The sequence below is a fragment of the Saccostrea cucullata genome, unplaced genomic scaffold (genome assembly GCF_032062105.1).
Source record: "Saccostrea cucullata isolate Sc308-1 unplaced genomic scaffold, CSIRO_AGI_Scuc_v1 ctg484, whole genome shotgun sequence".
NCBI classification, from domain to species: Eukaryota; Metazoa; Mollusca; class Bivalvia; order Ostreida; family Ostreidae; genus Saccostrea; species Saccostrea cuccullata.
Window position 1 is genome coordinate 29,053 of NW_026931863.1, and position 20,906 is coordinate 49,958.

The window sequence follows — 20,906 nt, forward strand, 5'->3', positions numbered from 1 at the left end:
GTTGCAGAGAAGAATCTGAAAATGTTCAAATGTTAACGCACAACGACGGACGAAAACGGATAGCAATAAGGAATGAATTAAATAGCAACCAAAGTTATACTCTTACAACCTGCGTTGGAGCAGTTTACGCTTTTTCATAAACCTCTTCATGGTCCCTAGCGGCTTCTCAAATACAACTCTACATACAGTGGTCATACTTGCATAATTATATTGACACCAACCCTCATCCTGTTGATCTTGAGAATTTTTTAAAAACAGTACCCATTATGTTCTTAATAGCTTAAAAAACCATGCTTGAATTCCACGATTTAATGAAAACAAAGATTACAATGTTAACATTTATTTCTTTATTAAAAATATCAGTTAAAATCTTTCTTTTAAGGGTTTTCTATTTTGATCAATGTCTAAATCAATACTGCACATGAAAAGTATTTTTTTCACATTGAAATTTACATGCCTTATGCTTCCTCCAGGGAATGGAGAGAATAAGTAAGTCTATGATATTTTCTACTTATTAATTTTAAATAACATCAACTGACATAAAGCTATGTTCTAGGAAAATTGCAGTGTCCATAATGAAATGAAAGTCCTATTCACTAAAAATGACTTTTTATAGTGAGAAAAGTTCATTTTTTTTTCCTTAATCATGCCCTTAAAAAAAACTTATTTTCAAAAATACTTGTAAATCAGCATATTCTAAAAAAGTTTTTTTTTATTCTCATTAAAAATTTTCATCTGAATCTATGTACTTAAAAATCTTCATGCAGATTCAAAATATGTACCATTTTAAAACTACAAATCAATTTTAATACCTTGAAAGAAAAGGTAGGTTCATGAGAAATTCACTTACGATTCCATAGTAAGTAAAAATCTACAATCAACATAAGACATGCAATTAATACTGGCTTTACAAACTTTGGGGGTTTAAAAACTACTTAAAAAGGATTGTGATCAGATCAAAAAATGATGAGAATAGCAATACTAGTATATCATATTGCATATGCCAACAGCTACATGTTTATAAAACACATATTTGCAACAAGTTGTTCACAGAACAAATAGTGAATATACATTACATAGTATTTGTCACAACTTCTGAAACAGGCATTATAGAATCAAAACTCAAGGTACAGCATGAAAAGAATCTTGTTTTCACGGTAAGAGTACATGTTACAAATTTTTAACAAACAAATAACCACCTGAAAAACCATGTACCAAGACGCTTCCACATATGAAAATAGATAATGCATCAATATATATATATGATATAGAAAATTACTAGTAGTCATAAAGAGAGAAAGATACCTATTAAGGCAGTCAACTAGATTTTCATTGCAAAAAAAATTCTTACAGTGTACTGAAATATGACAAATTTAAATATTTAAACTTTTGGAGAAATTTTGAAATACCGGGGTACTTGTTTTTTAATCATTTAAGATATAACATATAAAAGATAAATAGAATTATTAAAAAAAAAATCTTAAATAATATTTTTAATTGATAGTTTTGTGAACAGCAACACCTTATTTATGATAAGCCAAAGTTCTTCAGGAGGAGGTCATAAAAATTGATGAAAAAGTAATTTACTTCCAAGAGTGAAAATCAAACACTTTCCTATGTAATCCAATAATTAATGTATCTGTATTTTGAGAATATCCTTAAAAAATTCCCAAATAAATTTCCCCACAACTTTGCATGCATACTGATGTCAATTTAAGTTGAAAGAGTATAAAATTTAGGTTTTTCTGTTTTGTTTTTTTTACACAATAAAACCCTAGTTAGCTCCCTTAATCTACAGAATATCATCCTTTCAAATTAAATGTACAAAAAGTATACATTTATAAATTCAAATTTTCTTTTGATTTGCAGCTAGGTAACATGTAAAGCAGCGTTTTCTGTTTGCAATTTCATTTATATTTCAAAACTTGTTCTTTACTCATAAGTAGACTCTCTGATACAAAGAAAATATTTAATACAAAATTTTAACCGATACCCTATATAATAGATGTACCAGTGCAATTAAAATTGAGACAACCAAATCAATGGTTGAATTAAATTTCAGGACATTTGGATGCAGTTAATATCAAAATCTGTTATCTAATACCAAAGATTAAAAAAAAAATTGGCATATTTCATATCTTTTATACAATTAGTACTTTATACAACAAAACATTACACATTTCATAATGAAAAAAATAGCTACCAACTGTTTTCAAGTTGTTCAAAGCCTAAACCGGGATTCAAAAGCTGAGTGTGGCTATTTAATAACATACAAGACTCATTTAACCATAGATACATTCCACAAAATAAAGTCAAAACACTTTTCATGAAGAAATCAACACATGTAACTAGACCTTCCATTAGTTTCCTTTTTTATACACATATTTGGAAGACAATTAAAAATTCAAAATCTAATTTCCTACCCTTAATGTAGAGTTTACTATTCTTCCGGCAGAATTTTCATCATCTGTAAAAAGTTGCTTAATTTTTTGTAAAATTGTAACTTAACATACAAAAGCTCAACCTGTTGAATCATTAAAAATATACATGATTAAAAAATAAAATAAAATATACTTCAAAATTATTTTAAATATAAGGGTAACAAAAACAATTCTTTAAAAAAAAGGGGGTAGGGTTAAAATTTGACAACCATTTTTGGGGCTTTAATTTTTGGCATTATGGGTATTTTTTCCTTATTCTTGGAGGAACCTAGTCCTATTACAGATTCTTTGAAAATATTAAATCAAGGAAAATATACTTATTTACAATACAGTTAATAATTCTACTTCTTGAAAGTATCATTTAAATAAGATTTTATTCATTGTCGACACATTATGGTCATCCATTTATTTCTTTTTCTATTGTTTTGCTATAAAAAAAAATCATTGTACAAACTGCAGATGTACGTCAAACACATACACACACTAAAAAACACCCTTTCACACACAGCAACCACCATAGCACCTGTTTTAATTTAAAGCAGTAACCAAAATAAAACTGGCTTTATATATCGAACATGATTCCAGTAAATAATTAGTGACACATTCTTTTACAGTAAAAAATTCTCTCATTGCAACTTACATTCTTTTGACAACATAAAAAGTAACAATCAACATCTTTCAGCATCAAATAGCCAATACCTTTTCAGCACATACTCTCCTTACATTTCTTTCATACATCCAACACATTGTCCTATTTACATGCACACATTTTTTTTTCCATCAACAATATTTGGCAGTACATAATTTCAATAAAATCAATGTCATGAAAGACAATTTTCTATTTGATACCTAAGAGAATGCTTGAACCAATCAGATTCATTGTTATCTACCACTGCTGAGATCCCGTTCCAGCCAATCAGGAACCCTGAACTTGTACTTTTCCATTAAGTGTGACAGAGCTACATTGTGTTTGTTGTAGAACTGCTGTAAGAACAGGAGGGACTTGCGATCCAGAGGAGGATACTTCCTCCCTTTACTTCGTCCCAGACACTTACTTTTGTTATTAGACAATACCTGGCAATAAAATCCCTTCTTTGGATCGTACCTACAATGAAAAAGATTATACTTGAACCATGCTTGTATTTCATTCTCATTCAGGAGACTGATGAGTGACAAAACTGTAGATCACTACATTTTTGTGACACCTTATTTTCAGAAGTTTCAATAATCATGATAAATTGTAATTCACATTAAAATGAGGACATGAGATCTTTATTTACCTGAGTAAGTCGTTATATTCATAGTGAGGTTCTATATGTAGGAACCGCTGAACATTGTGCATCACAGCTGCTGGGTGACTCTTGAGTTTTTCTCCATCCACAATAAATAACTGTCAAAAACAAGAAATATTTGTGTACATATGCATACAGAAAACATATTTTACATTTTACAATGTCTTAAAGCTGAACACTTCTCATAAATAGGCACTGTCAGACGGGTATATAAACCGTTCGATTTCGTTACACTGGATTGCACACTCGAAACTTGTGGCCGACATGTAGTATTCCTTTCGTGGTCTTAGATTTTTTGGGTTTATTCCTTGTTTTATGTGCATTTTCTGTTTGTAAATAATGCATTGACCTGTATTTTTCATGATACTTTTGTCCTGTTTTGGAAAAAATATGTTAAATTTGATAATTTCATTGCGACCGAGTAGCACGACTTTGTAAGATGTACGTCTACACTCGTCGGATCTCTACAGCAAAATACATTACACTACTAAGCGATCTGCTCCTTATATATGGGTCGTAGGGAGAGCGTTGAAGAAAGGGAAATATGGCGAACTATGCCTTTTTACGAGTAGTGTTCAGCTTTAAATATAACTCCAACAATACATAAATTGTAGCAAATAATGTTTTATTTATCCAAACACAACAGAAAATAATTTAGAGTTCCAACAATTTTATTCACAATACTATTTAATATTTCACAAATTTGCCTTGAGGGCTCATGCAGCTTATACAAGAGAGATTAACATGCATTAGAACCAGGTACTAGTTACATAACTGTAGTTGTTTACTCTGAATCCTGCATGAGGGCATCTTTTGTGAATATATTCACTAGCAATGGATGGCTGAATGCAAGAAATGCTTGCCTAAATGAGGACCTGAGTGGATTGAACATTAAACAATAAATCTTAATGGTAAGAAATGCTCACCTAAGATAGACACACTTATGTAACAAGCACCTGTGAGCGATTAACTTCCCATATTGGAGAAAATAATGAGATATATAAGTGTATATCATTATGTAAAATGTAAATGGCGCATTATATGAACCCTTATTTATGTCTAGAACCATCAATAATTGGAAGGTGGAAGGGGTTGGTGGTGGTTACTGAACTGGAAAAATATGTGCAAGCACGCTAACTTCAGCTGAATAGAGAAATCCTATTGGTTAATTTTATCACGTGGTTTACATGAGGTACAAAGGGGACACTGTATTATGCATAATAATGATATTGTATTTGGAAAATAAACAATGATTATATACATAATCAAAATTTTATTTATCCAAACACAACAGAAAATAATTTAGAGTTCCAACAATTTTATTCACAATACTATTTAATATTTCACAAATTTGCCTTGACATGCAGCTTATACAAGAGAGATTAAGTCAATCTCCCAGCATTAGAACCAGGTACTAGTTACATAACTGTAGTTGTTTACTCTGAATTTGAAGGGCATCTTGCCTATGTGAATATATGCTCACTAGCAATGGATGGCTGAATGCAAGAAATGCTTGCCTAATATGAGGACCTGAGTGGATTGAACATAGAGTAAACAACTGGAGTTATATTGGTAAGAAATGCTCACCTAAGATAGACGGCATGCTCCAACTTATGTAACAAGCACCTGATCCCAATGCTGAGCGATTAACTTCCCATAGTTGGGAGAAAATAATGAGATATATAAGTGTATATCATTATGTAAATGGCAAAAATATGCAGATGGTACAATGTATACTAGTAGTGAAACAACTTATTTTTGTAGAAATTAACCATTCTTGGTGAAAAGTTTTTAACTACACTTACCTGTCTGGAGGGGTAATAATCCAGCCACCTAGATAAGTGTTGTACGTATATCCCGGGTATCAGACATCGATTACGCAGACTCTGAAGCTTCATGGGGGCGGAGTCAGATGCAGTTATCACATCAAAAAATGAGTAGTTTGTCGCCACAGGGTCCTTGTGTGCTCTCATATGCTAAGAATAAAAAGATTTTTATGATCTAAGATTATGGATAAAATCTTTTTTCAAAACTTGGCAAAACATTTAAATATCTTTAATCATTGTATTCTCTTTACTGTATCTGAAGCTAAAGGCAATTCTTTTACAATTTTTATCAAATTAATCAAAACTATGGTATAAAATGAGAAATATTTCCACCCAGACAATTTTGAAAACAGATTTTATATGATATTTACCAAACACACTTTTAAATAGCCCTAAATACAAGAGGCCCATGGGCCACATCGCTCACCTGAGCACCAAGGGTAGGACTAAAATAAATGGCTTTTTATTGTAAAATTTTAATCCAAAAGTAGTCCCATGACCAATCATGGAATTGCTATTTTTTTAGAAAATGATTGAGAAGAATTTTTTAAAGAATTTTCCTATATATTTCTATGTAAAACTTTGGTCGGCCATGCCCCGCCCTACCCCCGGGGTTCATGATTTGAACAAAATTGAATCTACACTACCTGAATATGCTTCCATATAAATATGATGAATAATGGCTTTGTCATTCTTGAGAAGAAGATGTTTAAAGAATTTTCCTATATATCTCTATGTAAAACCTTGGTCGGCCATTTTGACCCCGCCCTACCCCCGGGGGTCATGATTTGAACAAACTTGAATCTACACTACCTGAGCATGCTTCCATATAAATATGATGAATTATGGCTTTGTCATTCTTGAGAAGAAGATTTTTAAAGAATTTTCCTATATATTTCTATGTAAAACTTTGGTCGGCCATTTTGGCCCCGCCCTACCCCCGGGGTTCAGGATTTGAACAAAATTGAATCTACACTACCTTTATGCTTCCATATAAATATTGAATAATGGCTTTGTCATTCTTGAGAAGAAGATTTTTAAAGAATTTTCCTATATATTTCTATGTAAAACTTTTGTCCATGATTTGAACAAAATTGAATCTACACTACCTGAATATGCTTCCATATAAATATGATGAATAATGGCTTTGTCATTCTTGAGAAGAAGATTTTTAAAGAATTTTCCTATATATCTCTATGTAAAACCTTGGTCGGCCATTTTGACCCCGCCCTACCCCCGGGGGTCATTATTTGAACAAACTTGAATCTACACTACCTGAGCATGCTTCCATATAAATATGATGAATTATGGCTTTGTCATTCTTGAGAAGAAGATTTTTAAAGCTATATAATGTAAAACATTTAAACCGGGGTCATGATTTGAACAAACTTGAATCTAACTACCTGAGCATGCTTCCATATAAATATATGAATTATGGCTTTGTCATTCTTAGGAGAAGATTTTTAAAGAATTTTCCTATATATTTCTATGTAAAACTTTGGTCGGCCATTTTGGCCCCGCCCTAACCGGGGTCATGGAACAAACTTGAATCTACACTACCTGAGCATGCTTCCATATAAATATGATGAATTATGGCTTTGTCATTCTTGAGGAGAAGATTTTAAAGAATTTTCCTATATATTTCTATAAAACTTTGGTTCTAACATGATTTGAACAAACTTGAAACATTGCATGCTTCCATATATATATGATGAATTTTGGCTTTGTCATTCTTGAGAAGAAGATTTTTAAAGAATTTTCCTATATATTTCTATGTAAAACTTTGGTCGGCCATTTTGGCCCCGCCCTACCCCTGGGGGTCATGATTTGAAAAAAATTGAATCTACACTACCTGAATATGCTTCCATATAAATATGATGAATAATGGCTTTGTCATTCTTGAGAAGAAGATTTTTAAAGAATTTTCCTATATATCTCTATGTAAAACCATGGTCGGCCATTTTGACCCCGCCCTACCCCCGGGGGTCATGATTTGAACAAACTTGAATCTACACTACCTGAGCATGCTTCCATATAAATATGATGAATTATGGCTTTGTCATTCTTGAGAAGAAGATTTTTAAAGAATTTTCCTATATATTTCTATGTAAAACCTTGGTCGGCCATTTTGGCCCCGCCCTACCCCCGGGGGTCATGATTTGAACAAACTTGAATCTATGTACTACCTGAGCATGCTTCCATATAAATATGATGAATTATGGCTTTCAATTGTCATTCTTGAGAAGAAGATTTTTAAAGAATTTTCCTATATATTTCTATGTAAAACTTTGTCGGCCATTTTGGCCCCGCCCTACCCCCGGGGGTCATGATTTGAACAAACTTGAATCTACACTACCTGAGCATGTTTCCATATAAATATGATGAATTATGGCTTTGTCATTCTTGAGGAGAAGATTTTTAAAGAATTTTCCTATATATTTCTATGTAAAACTTTGGTCGGCCATTTTGGCCCCGCCCTACCCCCGGGGGTCATGATTTGAACAAACTTGAATCTACACTACCTGAGCATGCTTCCATATATATATGATGAATTTTGGCTTTGTCATTCTTGAGAAGAAGATTTTTAAAGAATTTTCCTATATATTTCTTAATGTAAAACTTTGGTCGGCCATTTTACCCCCGGGGGTCATGATTTGAACAAAATTGAATCTACACTACCTGAACATGCTTCCATATAAATATGATGAATAATGGCTTTGTCATTCTTGAGAAGAAGATTTTTAAAGAATTTTCCTATATATTTCTATGTAAAACTTTGGTCGGCCATTTTGGCCCCGCCCTACCCCCGGGGGTCATGATTTGAACAAACTTGAATCTACACTACCTGAGATGCATAAGTTTCATCTTTCCTGGCACAGTGGTTCTTGAGAAGAAGATTTTTAAAATATACCACTAAAATTAATTCCCAATTATCTCCCCTTGAATAAGGGCGTGGCCCTTCATTTGAACAAACCTGAATCCCCTTCATCCAAGGATACTTTGTGGCAAGTTTGGTTGAAAAACAGCGGTTTTGAGAAGAAATCGAAAATGTGAAAAGTTTACAGACAGACAGACGGACGCCGGACAAAATGTGATCAGAAAAGCTCACTTGAGCCTTCGGCTCAGGTGAATAAAAACAAAGAAAACAAAGAATTTCTACCTGATACCAGGAATAAGCTCTTTTGGCAGGATGGATGAGTATGCAGATGAGTTTAGCTTTAGGAAGAAGAGCATGTGCACGGTGGGGTGCCAGCTCATTGTCAAAATAGGTGGCACTCTTCTCAAAGAGAAAATCTGAGGTAGCATTCGGTGGAATGGGGAAGAAATTCATGTACCTGAAGTGTAAAAAGAAATTATACTACATGAAAAATCCCTCCTAGTATATCCCTTCCATGTGCAAAATTAACTGAAACAAATAATGTAAAACAAGTTTTGAAAAAAATCAGAGAGATGGGTATTTTTGAATTGGGATTTCCAAGAAGAATCTTACCAATCCAGGCCTTTGTAATAATTATTTCCATTAAAGAACTGAACTTCCTCAAAAGTCTCGGAGCTGTTGTAATTGCTAATTATAGCTGGATGCATGGATAGAAAGGTGTATAATGCTGTTGTACCTGAATAAAAATTAAAGTCTGTGAAGATCTGCTTACTTACTGGTATATACAGAAAAGTGAAGTTCACTATTATTCTGTTAAAAGTTTTATATTAAACAATTCATTTTTTAAATTCGAACAGATTTAAATTGAATTAATATTGTAGTACATGTATTTATTGAAATATACTCACCAGTTTTCTGTGGTCCAATAACCATGAACTTTGGAAGTCTATCACAAGTTTTGTTCTCTGACCAAATTTCTATATGCCTCTTGTAGGAGCAAGGGTTCTGAAAAACAGTAGGTTATTTTTACAGCAAAATTCTTGCTTTGTACAAAAAATCAAAGAAAAAGGCAAGAAGATTGACTTCATGAAATTTTTCTTGGAAAGATATGTTTATCCCTTACAGCCTTTGAAACTTACCCTCCAAACAGGATCTTTTTCTTCAGGGTACATCTCAAAATACTTGATTCCCATTTCCAGTGGTGGTACCTGCTTCAATCTCAGATTGGTCCAACACTGAACAAATTTGATAGCACTCTCAAAGGTGTACAGGGCCAGGCGGTCATTTCCGTAATTGGACATGTGAGTCATGTATATATTGATCTGTAAGCAAATTGTACAAATTGTGATTCATACATGATAAATTATCAAAGGTAAATGTACTTAAAATACATTGCATATTCAAAAACTTCATTTATTCTTTTGATAAATAAATAATGAAGCACTGCACACAATATTTATGAAATACTGGGGAATCATCAGTCTTTGTGGCATACCAATGTTCATGAATTTGGAGGGTCACACTTGACCATGCATTTACATCCCCATGAACTTGTATTTCGTAAACATATCAGTTAACTACTACTACTACTACTACTACTACTACTACTACTGTATCAACAAAACCCACAAAATTACATCCAAACGAACAAGAACATTGACGTCATAAATCTAAACGATTCCACAGAATAGACTTTCTACAAATACGTACAGGATTAAAAAGGAATGTAGCAAAGAGTTCTCCTCCCAGTATGCTGTCATCTAGGATCTGAGGGCCGCCTGGATACTCGTCAAAGTACATAGTGTGTGTGAAGAGACCACAGGTCTGACGTGGTAGTACCTGTCAACAAAGAAAAAAAAGATTCATATTTTAAAATTGCAAAAAAATCTTACAATTCTTTAGATAACACATCAAAGGTAAAATTCTTGAGCAAAACAATTTACCTGCATAAGTATAATAGTAATAACCTTGAATACAAATTTCTAATGGACATGACTTCAGGCATCACTTCTAAAAGTTTCACGCAACTCTGTGACCTTGACCTAGCCTAGCAAAATGACCTAAATTTTCTTTAAAATATATGTTCTACACAGTTCAGTCCTCTCATCAAAATTTGATGGCTGTTTGTTTAGGACATCTTACCATGACGCCCCTGTGTATGAAGCCCCTCCTTCTCCAGGCGGGGTGCAGTCGGGGGTACTCCTCGGTACTGGTCACTCTGATGTCCCACACATTCTTCCAGGCCGTGTACAGCTCCTCATGGATGGGGAAGACACCCGAGTGGAGAGGAGCCACTGCATACTGGTGATGCACAGGAATGTTCTTCTCCTGAAATAACAAAGCATGATCCATTTAAATCTTATGCACAGTAAATCTTGTTGCAGTATAACAGCTAAATTGTATTTTGATCAAATTCATGTAACATGTTCATACAAATCTGCTTCTAGTTAAAGCAAAATTGATTGTTTCAAATTCTGAGGGGTAAAAAGTTTTCAAATAAGAAATGTTCACTGTAGAAGTCTCAAATAGTAGTATTTTGTTCCTTGTCATTGAAGTACAGTCTCAGAATCCACTGAAAACTGTTCAATGGTGAATGTGTTTTGAGGGTTTAAGTTTGCATGGGAATCATGCATGTTTCATGTTTTAAATACCTTGGCGAACTGGTAGTTTTTCAGCATGGACTGCTCAAGCCGTTCTTGCTGGAACTTATGAGAATGTTCATGCTTCCACATGTGACCAAACCACCAGAACTTGTTCTTGTACTCTAAAAAAAAGGAATTAGTCCTCATAACAAACTATTGATTAAATTAAGTCAATCGGAGCACTGAGGAGAGATAGAAATATTGATGAATCTCATCTCAAGTTTTCTCATGCTCTTTTCTTTCATCAGTCATGAAATAAGATAATTGTAACCTATTGGAAAACCACGAATGATTGACATTTTACCCAATATCTTTTTATCTCCTTCATTTTCCTGATCGTCTCCCTTTTGGAAATAATATCCAGAAAATCCCATGTTGAACATAAAACCTTGCACCTTCTCTTGTAGTCGTTCCTGTGCCTGCACCATGGCCTGTCAAATAAATCACAGGCAATTGAAATTTTTCTATAGAAAGCAGTTAAAAGCATGTATAGCTTCCATTCATAATGCAAAATGAGCACGAAACTTTTCCATGAAAAAATTGGCTCAGACAATAAACATAAAAATATGTTTGCATACAATAAATGACCAAATAAACTAGATTATCACTGTATCAGTAATCTTTTGTTTAATCTATTTCTCTGCAATAATTTTCCAGAATGTCAGAAAATTCAAACAAAAAGATTACAATTAAGGGATTCAAAACTATGACAGTTAACACAAACAATCCCCCCTTATTTTTACAGTATCATGAAGGTTACTTGCACCTGAAGGAAAAAAGATGTTATCAGCTGTGTGATATTGATCTGTGCTTTGTTCATTGATATTTAATTTTGTTAACGTTTCCTCTTAATTACCTCCACATCTGGGGCCGTCATTCTGGTCCCCGTGATTCCAACAAAAATATCGTCCACATCCACCTGTATGTATCGATCCAAGGACAGACTCAACTTCCCATGTGACAGGTATGATAGAGCATCCACCACCATTAACCGATGTAACCAAAACCCCAGAGAGTTTCCGAAGTAAACTCGCTTGATCCCATCATGTTTGCCAAGGTCCAGCACTGAGGCCACTAATGTTGAATTGTCTTGTTCGTTTCCTTCCACAAATTTGTTGGGTGCAGCTCTAGCAAAAGCAAGAGGTTCGTATGTGTTGTTATGATATTCAAACACAGTCCAATCGTCGTCTGCCAGGGGACCATCGATTATCTCCCCTGGTCTGGCAATCCTCCACATTTCAGAATACGCATTGAGATGGAAATCTTTAAGTCCCATGTTGTAACGCAAAATTAAAGGAAATCCAGTCACTTTTTCTCTGTCTATTCCTAACTCATCTGCCGAGTGTACAAAAATAATCATGCCAACTTTGTATTCCTTACAGTACTTGTCAATCATATCTCTGTTCCATTGGTCCATTGATAAATAAGCTTCCAGATTCTCAAAAATGATAACTGACCACCGTCCCTTGTCCTGGTGGGTCAGGGGTGGAAGGTGTTTCCCTGTACTTTCAATTTTATATTCGAATCTTGCAAGCTCAAGTGTCTGTGTAATTTGTCGCACCAGTTTGGGATATTGCGACTCGGCGAACACAAGCACCTTTTTACTGATGTGCAAGTTTTCCCTGGAATTGTGGTCCCTTGGAGCAAACTGCAACTTCCTGTTGACTCGACATTGAAACTTGGGTTTTGGTGGGTGTGCCACTTTGCGAACATGTCGGGGGGTCATTAGTTTGTAGGATAGTATGAAAAACGTTAAAAGACTGAACAGTATCACAACTATGAATACCCGCACTATAGAAATCGGCCTGGACTTGTGTCGGAAGCAAGAGGTCTTCAACCTTTCAATATACCGTCTTAAAAACATAGTTTACAACAGAATAAAAATCCCAGTTATAAATAAATAAAAGAAAATTAAGTTCACAACCGAAACAAAGATCTAAATGAATATTCACAGCCAATGATATGCCATAAGAAAAAGATGCAATTCCACACAATTCATTCATCCATAATCGAAAGCAAAACTACTCGGCAAATTCATTTTGACGTGATCCACGGAATTGCCATCCAGATGATACTTTACTTCATTTTCTTCCTATGGAGCAATTCTTCAGTTTCCCACTCCCTGAAATAAATCAAAAGAACTAATGTTATATAACAGCAATAATTGATTACCCATTATTCTGAAAAGAAGCCCAGAGCAGGCATCAAATGTAAATTTAATTACTATACCCCCCAAGTAAAAAAAAAATCATCTTGTTGCCTTTAGCTCATTTTTTCTCCCTTTAATATACATGGGACGATGGAGAGAAAACTGACAAAATGATGTCTGAAAGGGATGGCCGTGTTTGCGGGAATGGAAATAATCATCTCTGGCTCTCACACCAAAAATGGGAGACCAAAATATGTCGAATCAATGTGTGCACAAATCTGTCTAATGACAGTTTCCTTAATATCACAGACAATCGTCACTGATCACCATGGCTGGATTTATTGCTGTATTCATGATTACGATCAAACTTCATTATCCCGTGGCTACAGCGATTCAAATGACAAAAATGCTTCGGAAATATTCATACTTTCTGCTGCAGTGATCAGATTTGCTCTTTCAATACAGAGACCAAAATTGAATGTAAATATGACTTTATAAAATAAAAGTTATAATCTGGTCAGTGTACTCACTTAAAAATTATACTGTAGTATCTACAATATATGACACAAAGAAGAAAAAAAGTTTTGTATATCATGTATATTAACAGCTGACATCCCCACCACATAAATTTCACTTTCATTTTTTGAACTTTCAAGCATGGTACATACAGTTTTAACAAATAAATTTTTTTAGATGGTATTAGATTAAAACCACTGCTAACTCCCTACAACATTTCTTTCACAGGATGTAGTGAAGTTTACAAGAATTTGAAAATTCCTCAACAGCACATCTTAACAGCAGGACAAGGCATGTGCATTAGGCTGGCTTAATTTGAAAGTGGCTGGTGGAAATAGCCTCATTGCTGTTCATTAACAAAGAATTATGAACAACTCTTCTGGGAATATTTCATTCCAGTGGTTAACAACTGTTTTTAACTTAAGTTTTAGACTTCCACATTTTAAAATTATCTTTTTCTACTGGTTAAATCCAAAATGCTGTAGAGAGTTACAACAAATAACCTGTAACTTGTCCAAAATATATAACAGTCAAAATACCTTTTTGAATTTCTCCTTTAAATCCTTTGGATATCAAAATTACCGATTTCTTCAAAAAAAAGATTTTCACAATGTACGTCAACTCATTACTTGATTAAAGAGTAAATATTTACAGTGACCCACACATGATAAAACCAGCATCTCAATGAGATCAACTTAAAAAAAAATTCAACAGGTTCCCCTTATAGTGAATAGCCTACACACTTCCTCTGTCAAGTGGGCCCGGTTACTATATTATACCAGAAGTTACACAGTATTCCCTGAATAGTAAAAGGTGCTAGGAAAAGCGTGTCACATTATCCTATATATAAGTAATTTTTTTGGTCAGTATTTCAAATAATTATAGCCTTCCAACAATTTCCTTCTATTCACAAAACCCACTTACATCCCCACCATTTCACAGAAAGACATGCATCAACTAAATTTACAATAAATGGCCCAATTAAGAGAAATCGAAACATCTCAGTTAATGTCATTTTTATAGCTTACCCTAATTTTTTTTCTGGTTATATAAATGCAGGAAATGTTCCGATGATTTGATTTACAGTAATTATAAGTATTCCCTGCTTTTTTTCTCCATATGCCGGAATTATTACATTTGGGTGTATATACATTTTCCGACTATAGATGAAATAAATACAGGCCCAGATTCAATTTACAGAACTTATTCAATTACCAGGTAAACAATTCAACAACCACTGGCCTCGTAGATATCAATCTAAAACAGGGGTATTTAGAGATTGAATTTCGTCAAGGAACACAGATGGACCTTATGTTTTGTTACGCAGTGGTGCCACAGTTAGTATGGAGAACAATGAGGAAGGTATATCGACGTAACCTACAATCTACATGCAACTACCGATAAAACATTATGGTATACTAATTATACATTCCATTAAGCTGATTAGCACTTACCAAAGTGCCAGAATCTGAATTATATATATTGTATTTTCTGTGATTTATTATCGATGATTTATATGCATTGACACATTGTCAGTTAATTGCTTAAATTTCTGAAGAGATGACATATGCCATATGCTAAAAGATGCTGCTGGGTATAGAATGCTATACAGGTTTACATGCAGAGTATAATAAAAGAAACAGCATCTCAAACTAATCTATTTAAACCATTAGAAAACAAAAAACATAATAGGACAACTAGTCTTATCAAATCTCAATCTATACCAAATCTTGTGAAGAATGAACAAATTTAAGGGGATTCAAGTTGATATTTCAAGAGTATCAGTTACAATTCAAATAAGTTTTTTTCTATATCAAAATAGCTTATAAAGTTGTATATCTCAACAAAATACTTCTAATACAGACTGTGAGACATTAAGCTACACTTCAAAATTTAAGACGTGTCAATGCAGTAGGAATACATTATCATGTTAAAATGTTCTGTAGCACACATATGGCACATAAAATCCACTACCTACCAGTGTATCAAGTCACATAAGAGTCTGTCCAGGATTTGAACAACACACAACTTCCCAATCAAGAAACACTTTTAGAGACTAAATATCAAGGCTTTTGTTTTTTGCTGTTTGTTTTTTAAAAAATATATTCTTGAATCCTTAGATAAAGTCCACTCATCATTCACTGACACTGCCAGTGCAAACACCTGTCATCTAAAGATTCACCTATAACATGAGCTGTATCTGCTACCAGATGTTCATGCAGGAAATGTCAAAAGTACATCGATTAAATACCAGTCCTTGATAAACATATACAAATAATCATAATTTAACCATCCATGATAATTCTCTACATTCTTTTCAGCAATTAATTACAACTGACAGTCCTCTTCTTTATATGTGTACGTGTGAGGATCCATATTTATGTGAAATGGTATTAAACAGCCCAGCTAGTAGGCCTACCTTAAAAGCATTGACTCTTTGTTTCTCCTGATTTGATATACTGTTACATGGACAATGCTTTCACCGCATAAACTGAACTCAAACAACACCAAGCCATCACAATGAAGTAAAAGCCTTGAAAAAAGGAAAGCCACTGTTTTCCCCAAGTTTCAATTCAATTTTACATGATTTTCTCATTAACTGTAAAACAAGATCATTAAAAAGGCTGATATACATTAATGTGCAGGGATATGGTTTAAACCAAAGTAGAAAAAAGAGAGCTTGATTTGGAATAACTTAAATTCTATTTTACTGTACATGACCATCTTGTTAACATGCAGTTTTACAAAATTATGCTTGAATAAAGCATGCATACATCAACCATTTCGTCCCGACATACTGACCCATTATTTCATTTTGACATGTGTATGCGGCTAATTTCAGCATGTTTTAATGCATTTGAATTGTTGATATCAGATAAAGAATTAAATTAACACAGTCTGGTCTGATAGCAATAATACCACCAAGCATGAGTCACCTCACATCCACAGAAATCAGCAAATCTCTCATCCGAGAGAAAGTCCAATCTACTTCAGTAACTTTTTTTTATATAATTGCATGGTGTCTGTAATGCTACCTTGATCCCCCCTAATTTCTGGGGTTGTTGGGGGGGGGGGGGGGGGGGGGGGGGTTTAGGTTCAGAGAAGGCCTCATAGAAGATGTGATTGATTCCTTGTTTGTTTTTGGGGAGGGTGGGTCGGGTGGCAAAGTAATATTTTTGTGCATTATAATATATATATTTAGATGCAGCTATTCACTTTTGGGGGTATTACAGCTCGAACAGAAAACAAGAGGCCCAAAGGCCACGATTTTCCCCCCTAAATATTCCTTTCTAAAGCTTTCTTCACATATCGCAGTCCCAACTTTTTCCCAGGCAACATGATTTGAATAAACTTGAATCTACATTACCCAAGGATGCTTCTATATAAGTATCATTAATCATGGCTGTTCTTTTCTACGTGAAACTTTGATTGCCCATTATGGATACATCCTACCCCTCAGAGCTGTGAATAGAACAATCTTGAATCCATCCTACCTAAGTACCTGAGGATGTTGAAGTATAATTAAGACTAATTGTGACTTGACAATACTTGTGAAGATTTTTAAAGATTTTTTTTTCTTATATGTATTCCTATGTAAAACTTAAATTGCCCATTGTGGCTCCACCCTAGGCTACCCCTTGGGATCAAAGAGATGAAACCATATGCCTCCTTCATGATATGTGTATTGAACAATTTCGTCAAGATTCCACAATAATTAAATTCAAAGTACACTTTATATGCAATTGGCATGTATTCTGGCTCTTCTTGTAAACTTGCAACACACTAAAGTATTCAAGGTTGAGCATAAAAGCTGAGCTGGCAGCCAGCAATTTCTCACCCCCTTTTTGTGGCAAATTCACTGCCTACTTTCTGTAATGAACAATTATTCAATTAATAGTTTTTTATTTAAAGTTATTTCAAAAATAATTATAAAATCTTTGTAAAAATCTTCTTCCTGCAATATTATCACTGGGCTAGAAGATCCTCCCACTTTGTCCAGTTATCACCTACTTCAGATTTTATGAAGAATCCTGATAATTTATTACCTTGCATATGTAACATTTCAATTATTTGCCAATTCGGGTACACTTTACAGTACTTTAAGGGTTTCCAGATGCGCATTTGCATATTCGGGTAGACTTTACTTGAAAAATTAAGGGTCTCCTGATCTGCAACATCTGAGCACTCATTGCACCATGATGTAAGACTTATGTCACTCAGCTGATAATTAAGGGTAAGTCTTGCACATTTTCGGCTATTTAGGGTAAGGGTTAGTCTTGCACCCACCTGAAATTTAGTCCTTGCACAACTTTTCTACAGATTAAAGTTAGTCTCTCATCCAACCCAGAGATTAGGGTTAGTCCTTGCACATGGATTACATTGTATAGCATCCTCCTGGGAGAGCCGGGGAGATTTGGGTTAGTCTTCACATACCATCCGAGAGATTAGAGTTAGTGTCTCATTCTTTTAGATTAATCAAGAAATTCAGTTGCATCTTGAGCTTATTTCAGCTTCAAATTCCTTCAATGACTTTTAGTTGGTTTGTTTACATGAAAAAATGGCTAAGTACAAAAGTACAAAAAAAGAGAAATTAGCATGCCCCACATGTACTTCGTTCACAATTATTTTTTGTCTCCTTTTCACTTAATGAAAAGAATATGTATTACCTTTCTTTAGATAACAAGGTTAAAAACTTGATTCTTAATGTAAACTTCATATTAAACTCATCTTTTAACGGTAGAATTCGATTTTGAGGTCAAAAAGGGTTAAAACCTCTTTTTTTCAAATGTTTATCACATTCTCATATACATGTATATTGAAGTTGCCTATGGTGACACTATATAACGGTATTTTAGCACGTTTTAGTAAAGTTGTTCCGCATATTCGATCTAAATTCATTCATTTCAATATTTTTAAACTGAATTCATCATCGATGTTTAACTGCCATTGGTTAGTATCCATGTTGGCCAATAGGTTACATGGAAAGAAAAGTTTAAAATATTATTCATCAGATTCAATACTTGATATCACGATTATTTAACTTAGCGGAACTCTTTCGCCATGGAGGTAGGAAACATCTGTTGGATGGGGGCAAATGTGCTATCGAATACAATGCAAGATCGGTAATTGTAGAATTCATACGGATAGATAAGTATAAAATCCTGGTGGAATACCTTGCTAAACATTCGCTGAACCAGGCTAATCAATTTTTGAGAAGCTAATCCGAAAATGTTACATTTTTTTAATGATATTTTTAACAAAGCGATCTCTTCTAATTAAATATAAATTTAAAATCATCACATTATAAAAATTAAAGCTGATAAGATATTCTAAATTTTCCTTATTTGACGATCTACTTTTTTTGGAGTTCAATCCTTGGCAATGCATTGTACTTTCGGCATAAAATTGTTCGAATCATTCGTTTGTCACTAGTGTAAACAATGTCAAGTGCCCCAGAAATCTTGCGAGATTTAGAGCTTTCTCGACTCCCCCAATAAAGAGGGGTAGTAAGTTAAATAACTGTGAGGTACTCACCCTATTATGTATCAAATTGACCATTGTTCAATTTAATCTTAACTAGAATCAAAGTATATGAGAAGAGAAGCAAGTAAAATGTGTCAACACAACAGTGACATGCTCTTGTTTTTTGTTAATCTTTTGATTTTGAATTGGATAAAAATTCTCTGTGTCCATCAAATTTAATATTGAAAACAATGGTGTAAACAATGACTGATAGTGTTAGCTTGGGTTCCATATTCAGGTCCAGCACAATACCCCGATAAAGGTATATAGCTTGATAAAGCTATATAGCTTTATCAAGGTATTTAAAATACCTTGATCAAGGTATTTTATGTAATGAAAATTCAAAAAAAATCTTTAAAAATTAATTACTGAAAGTCGAGTTCTGAGTTTTTGACAGTGTGTCTATTCGTGCATAAAAAAACACTCTGGTATCAAAAAGAAGGCATAAAATAACGTCTCCTCACACGACACGTTTTTCTACTGATTTGTTTGTGTTTGAGTACTTTACATGCATGGGTGAATTTACTGACAAAAACTCAGAACTCGACTTTCAGTAATTAATTTTTAAAGAATTTTTTTGAATTTTCAGTACATAAAATACCTTGATCAAGGTATTTTAAATACCTTGATAAAGCTATATAGCTTTATCAAGCTATATACCTTTATCGGGGTATTGTGCTGGACCTGATATTGATGCGTATCAAGTAATATAAGTTATATAAAAAATATGGTCAAAGCCAACGCAAATATTAAATATCTAGAGAGCAATTTTAAGTGTAAAATCTCCTTTTAATCAGAATATGAATATTTAACGGTACACTGTGTACATTCTGCGAATGTGTTAAAGACAGCCATCGTTTCATACCCTTACCGACGATTAAAAAGAGGTTTTATGGCATCGTACCCTCAGAAAGAAGATAAATAACTTCTCACGTCTTGCACCCTAAATTGTTCCATTGTCTTAAACATTTAAAAAACCGATTTACATGTATTACCTGTCAATGCCATGGTTCATTCTATTTTCAGCTTATTCCAATCTTGAATGCGCATGCGCCAAAGGAAGTATATTTTATTTATTGTAAGAGTTATCTTTCTTTTCATAATATGGAGAAAAGTTAATGCATTTGAAAAAAATATTCTTTCTCTCAGTCTAATAAAAATTAGATGTTCCGACGCGGATTTGGAACATCTAATTTTAACTAGACTCTCTCTCTCTCTCTCTCTCTCTCATGTTTTTAAAACCAAAAATCATTGATTACCTTTAAAAGGATTATTGTTCATAAATATTGTAATGAATTATAAATTCAGTTTATTTATTTATTTTTTATTTTAGGTCAAGAAATAAATTCATTCATTCATTCAAGGATTTAAAAAATCAAAGGGTCAGATAATACAGTAATTTACGTTACATTTTTTCGTGTTTTCTTGTATTTATTTATCTATTTATTTATTTTTTATATGATATCTCTCCGAATGATAGGCTGACAACCAACATTGTAAAATGAAAAAAAAAAAAAAAAAAAAAAAGAAATAAATGTACGTTGTGCTCACCTGCACAGATGAACCTTTCAGGTGTACATATTGATTTATTTTTCCTGCATTAGACTAAAAATATAATGAGAAGCTGAACTTCTAAATT

General features: G+C 33.6%; 1 protein-coding gene across 3 annotated transcripts; it reads right to left on the minus strand.

The window, feature by feature from the left end:
- Positions 1–332: 332 nt before the first annotated feature.
- On the minus strand, positions 333–20,315 carry LOC134233749 (bifunctional heparan sulfate N-deacetylase/N-sulfotransferase 4-like). Of its 3 annotated transcripts, none has more exons than XM_062715744.1 (13): positions 20,263–20,315; positions 11,936–13,201; positions 11,384–11,510; positions 11,089–11,201; positions 10,580–10,765; positions 10,148–10,276; positions 9,577–9,759; positions 9,346–9,442; positions 9,050–9,173; positions 8,720–8,894; positions 5,539–5,709; positions 3,722–3,831; positions 333–3,546 (listed from the first exon to the last, which is right to left on the minus strand). In XM_062715744.1, the coding sequence occupies exons 2-13, from the start codon at positions 12,941–12,943 to the stop codon at positions 3,324–3,326; spliced, it is 2,646 nt and encodes an 881-aa protein (XP_062571728.1). In that variant the 5' UTR covers positions 12,944–13,201; positions 20,263–20,315; the 3' UTR covers positions 333–3,323. The 3 variants fall into 3 exon arrangements, with proteins under 3 accessions (XP_062571728.1, XP_062571727.1, XP_062571729.1); XM_062715743.1 differs by lacking the exon at positions 20,263–20,315 and adding an exon at positions 15,723–15,877; XM_062715745.1 differs by lacking the exon at positions 20,263–20,315 and adding an exon at positions 14,284–14,301.
- Between the last annotated feature and the right edge of the window lie 591 nt (positions 20,316–20,906).

Excerpts from the sequence above, each read along its gene's own strand:
- LOC134233749 (XM_062715744.1), bottom strand. The coding sequence starts at position 12,943 with ATGTTTTTAAGACGGTATATTGAAAGGTTGAAGACCTCTTGCTTCCGA. Across the intron at positions 10,277-10,579 it reads TCATACACAGGGGCGTCATG|GTACTACCACGTCAGACCTG; the intron begins GTAAGATGTCCT and ends CTTTGTTGACAG. Across the intron at positions 3,547-3,721 it reads GAATATAACGACTTACTCAG|GTACGATCCAAAGAAGGGAT; the intron begins GTAAATAAAGAT and ends TTTTCATTGTAG.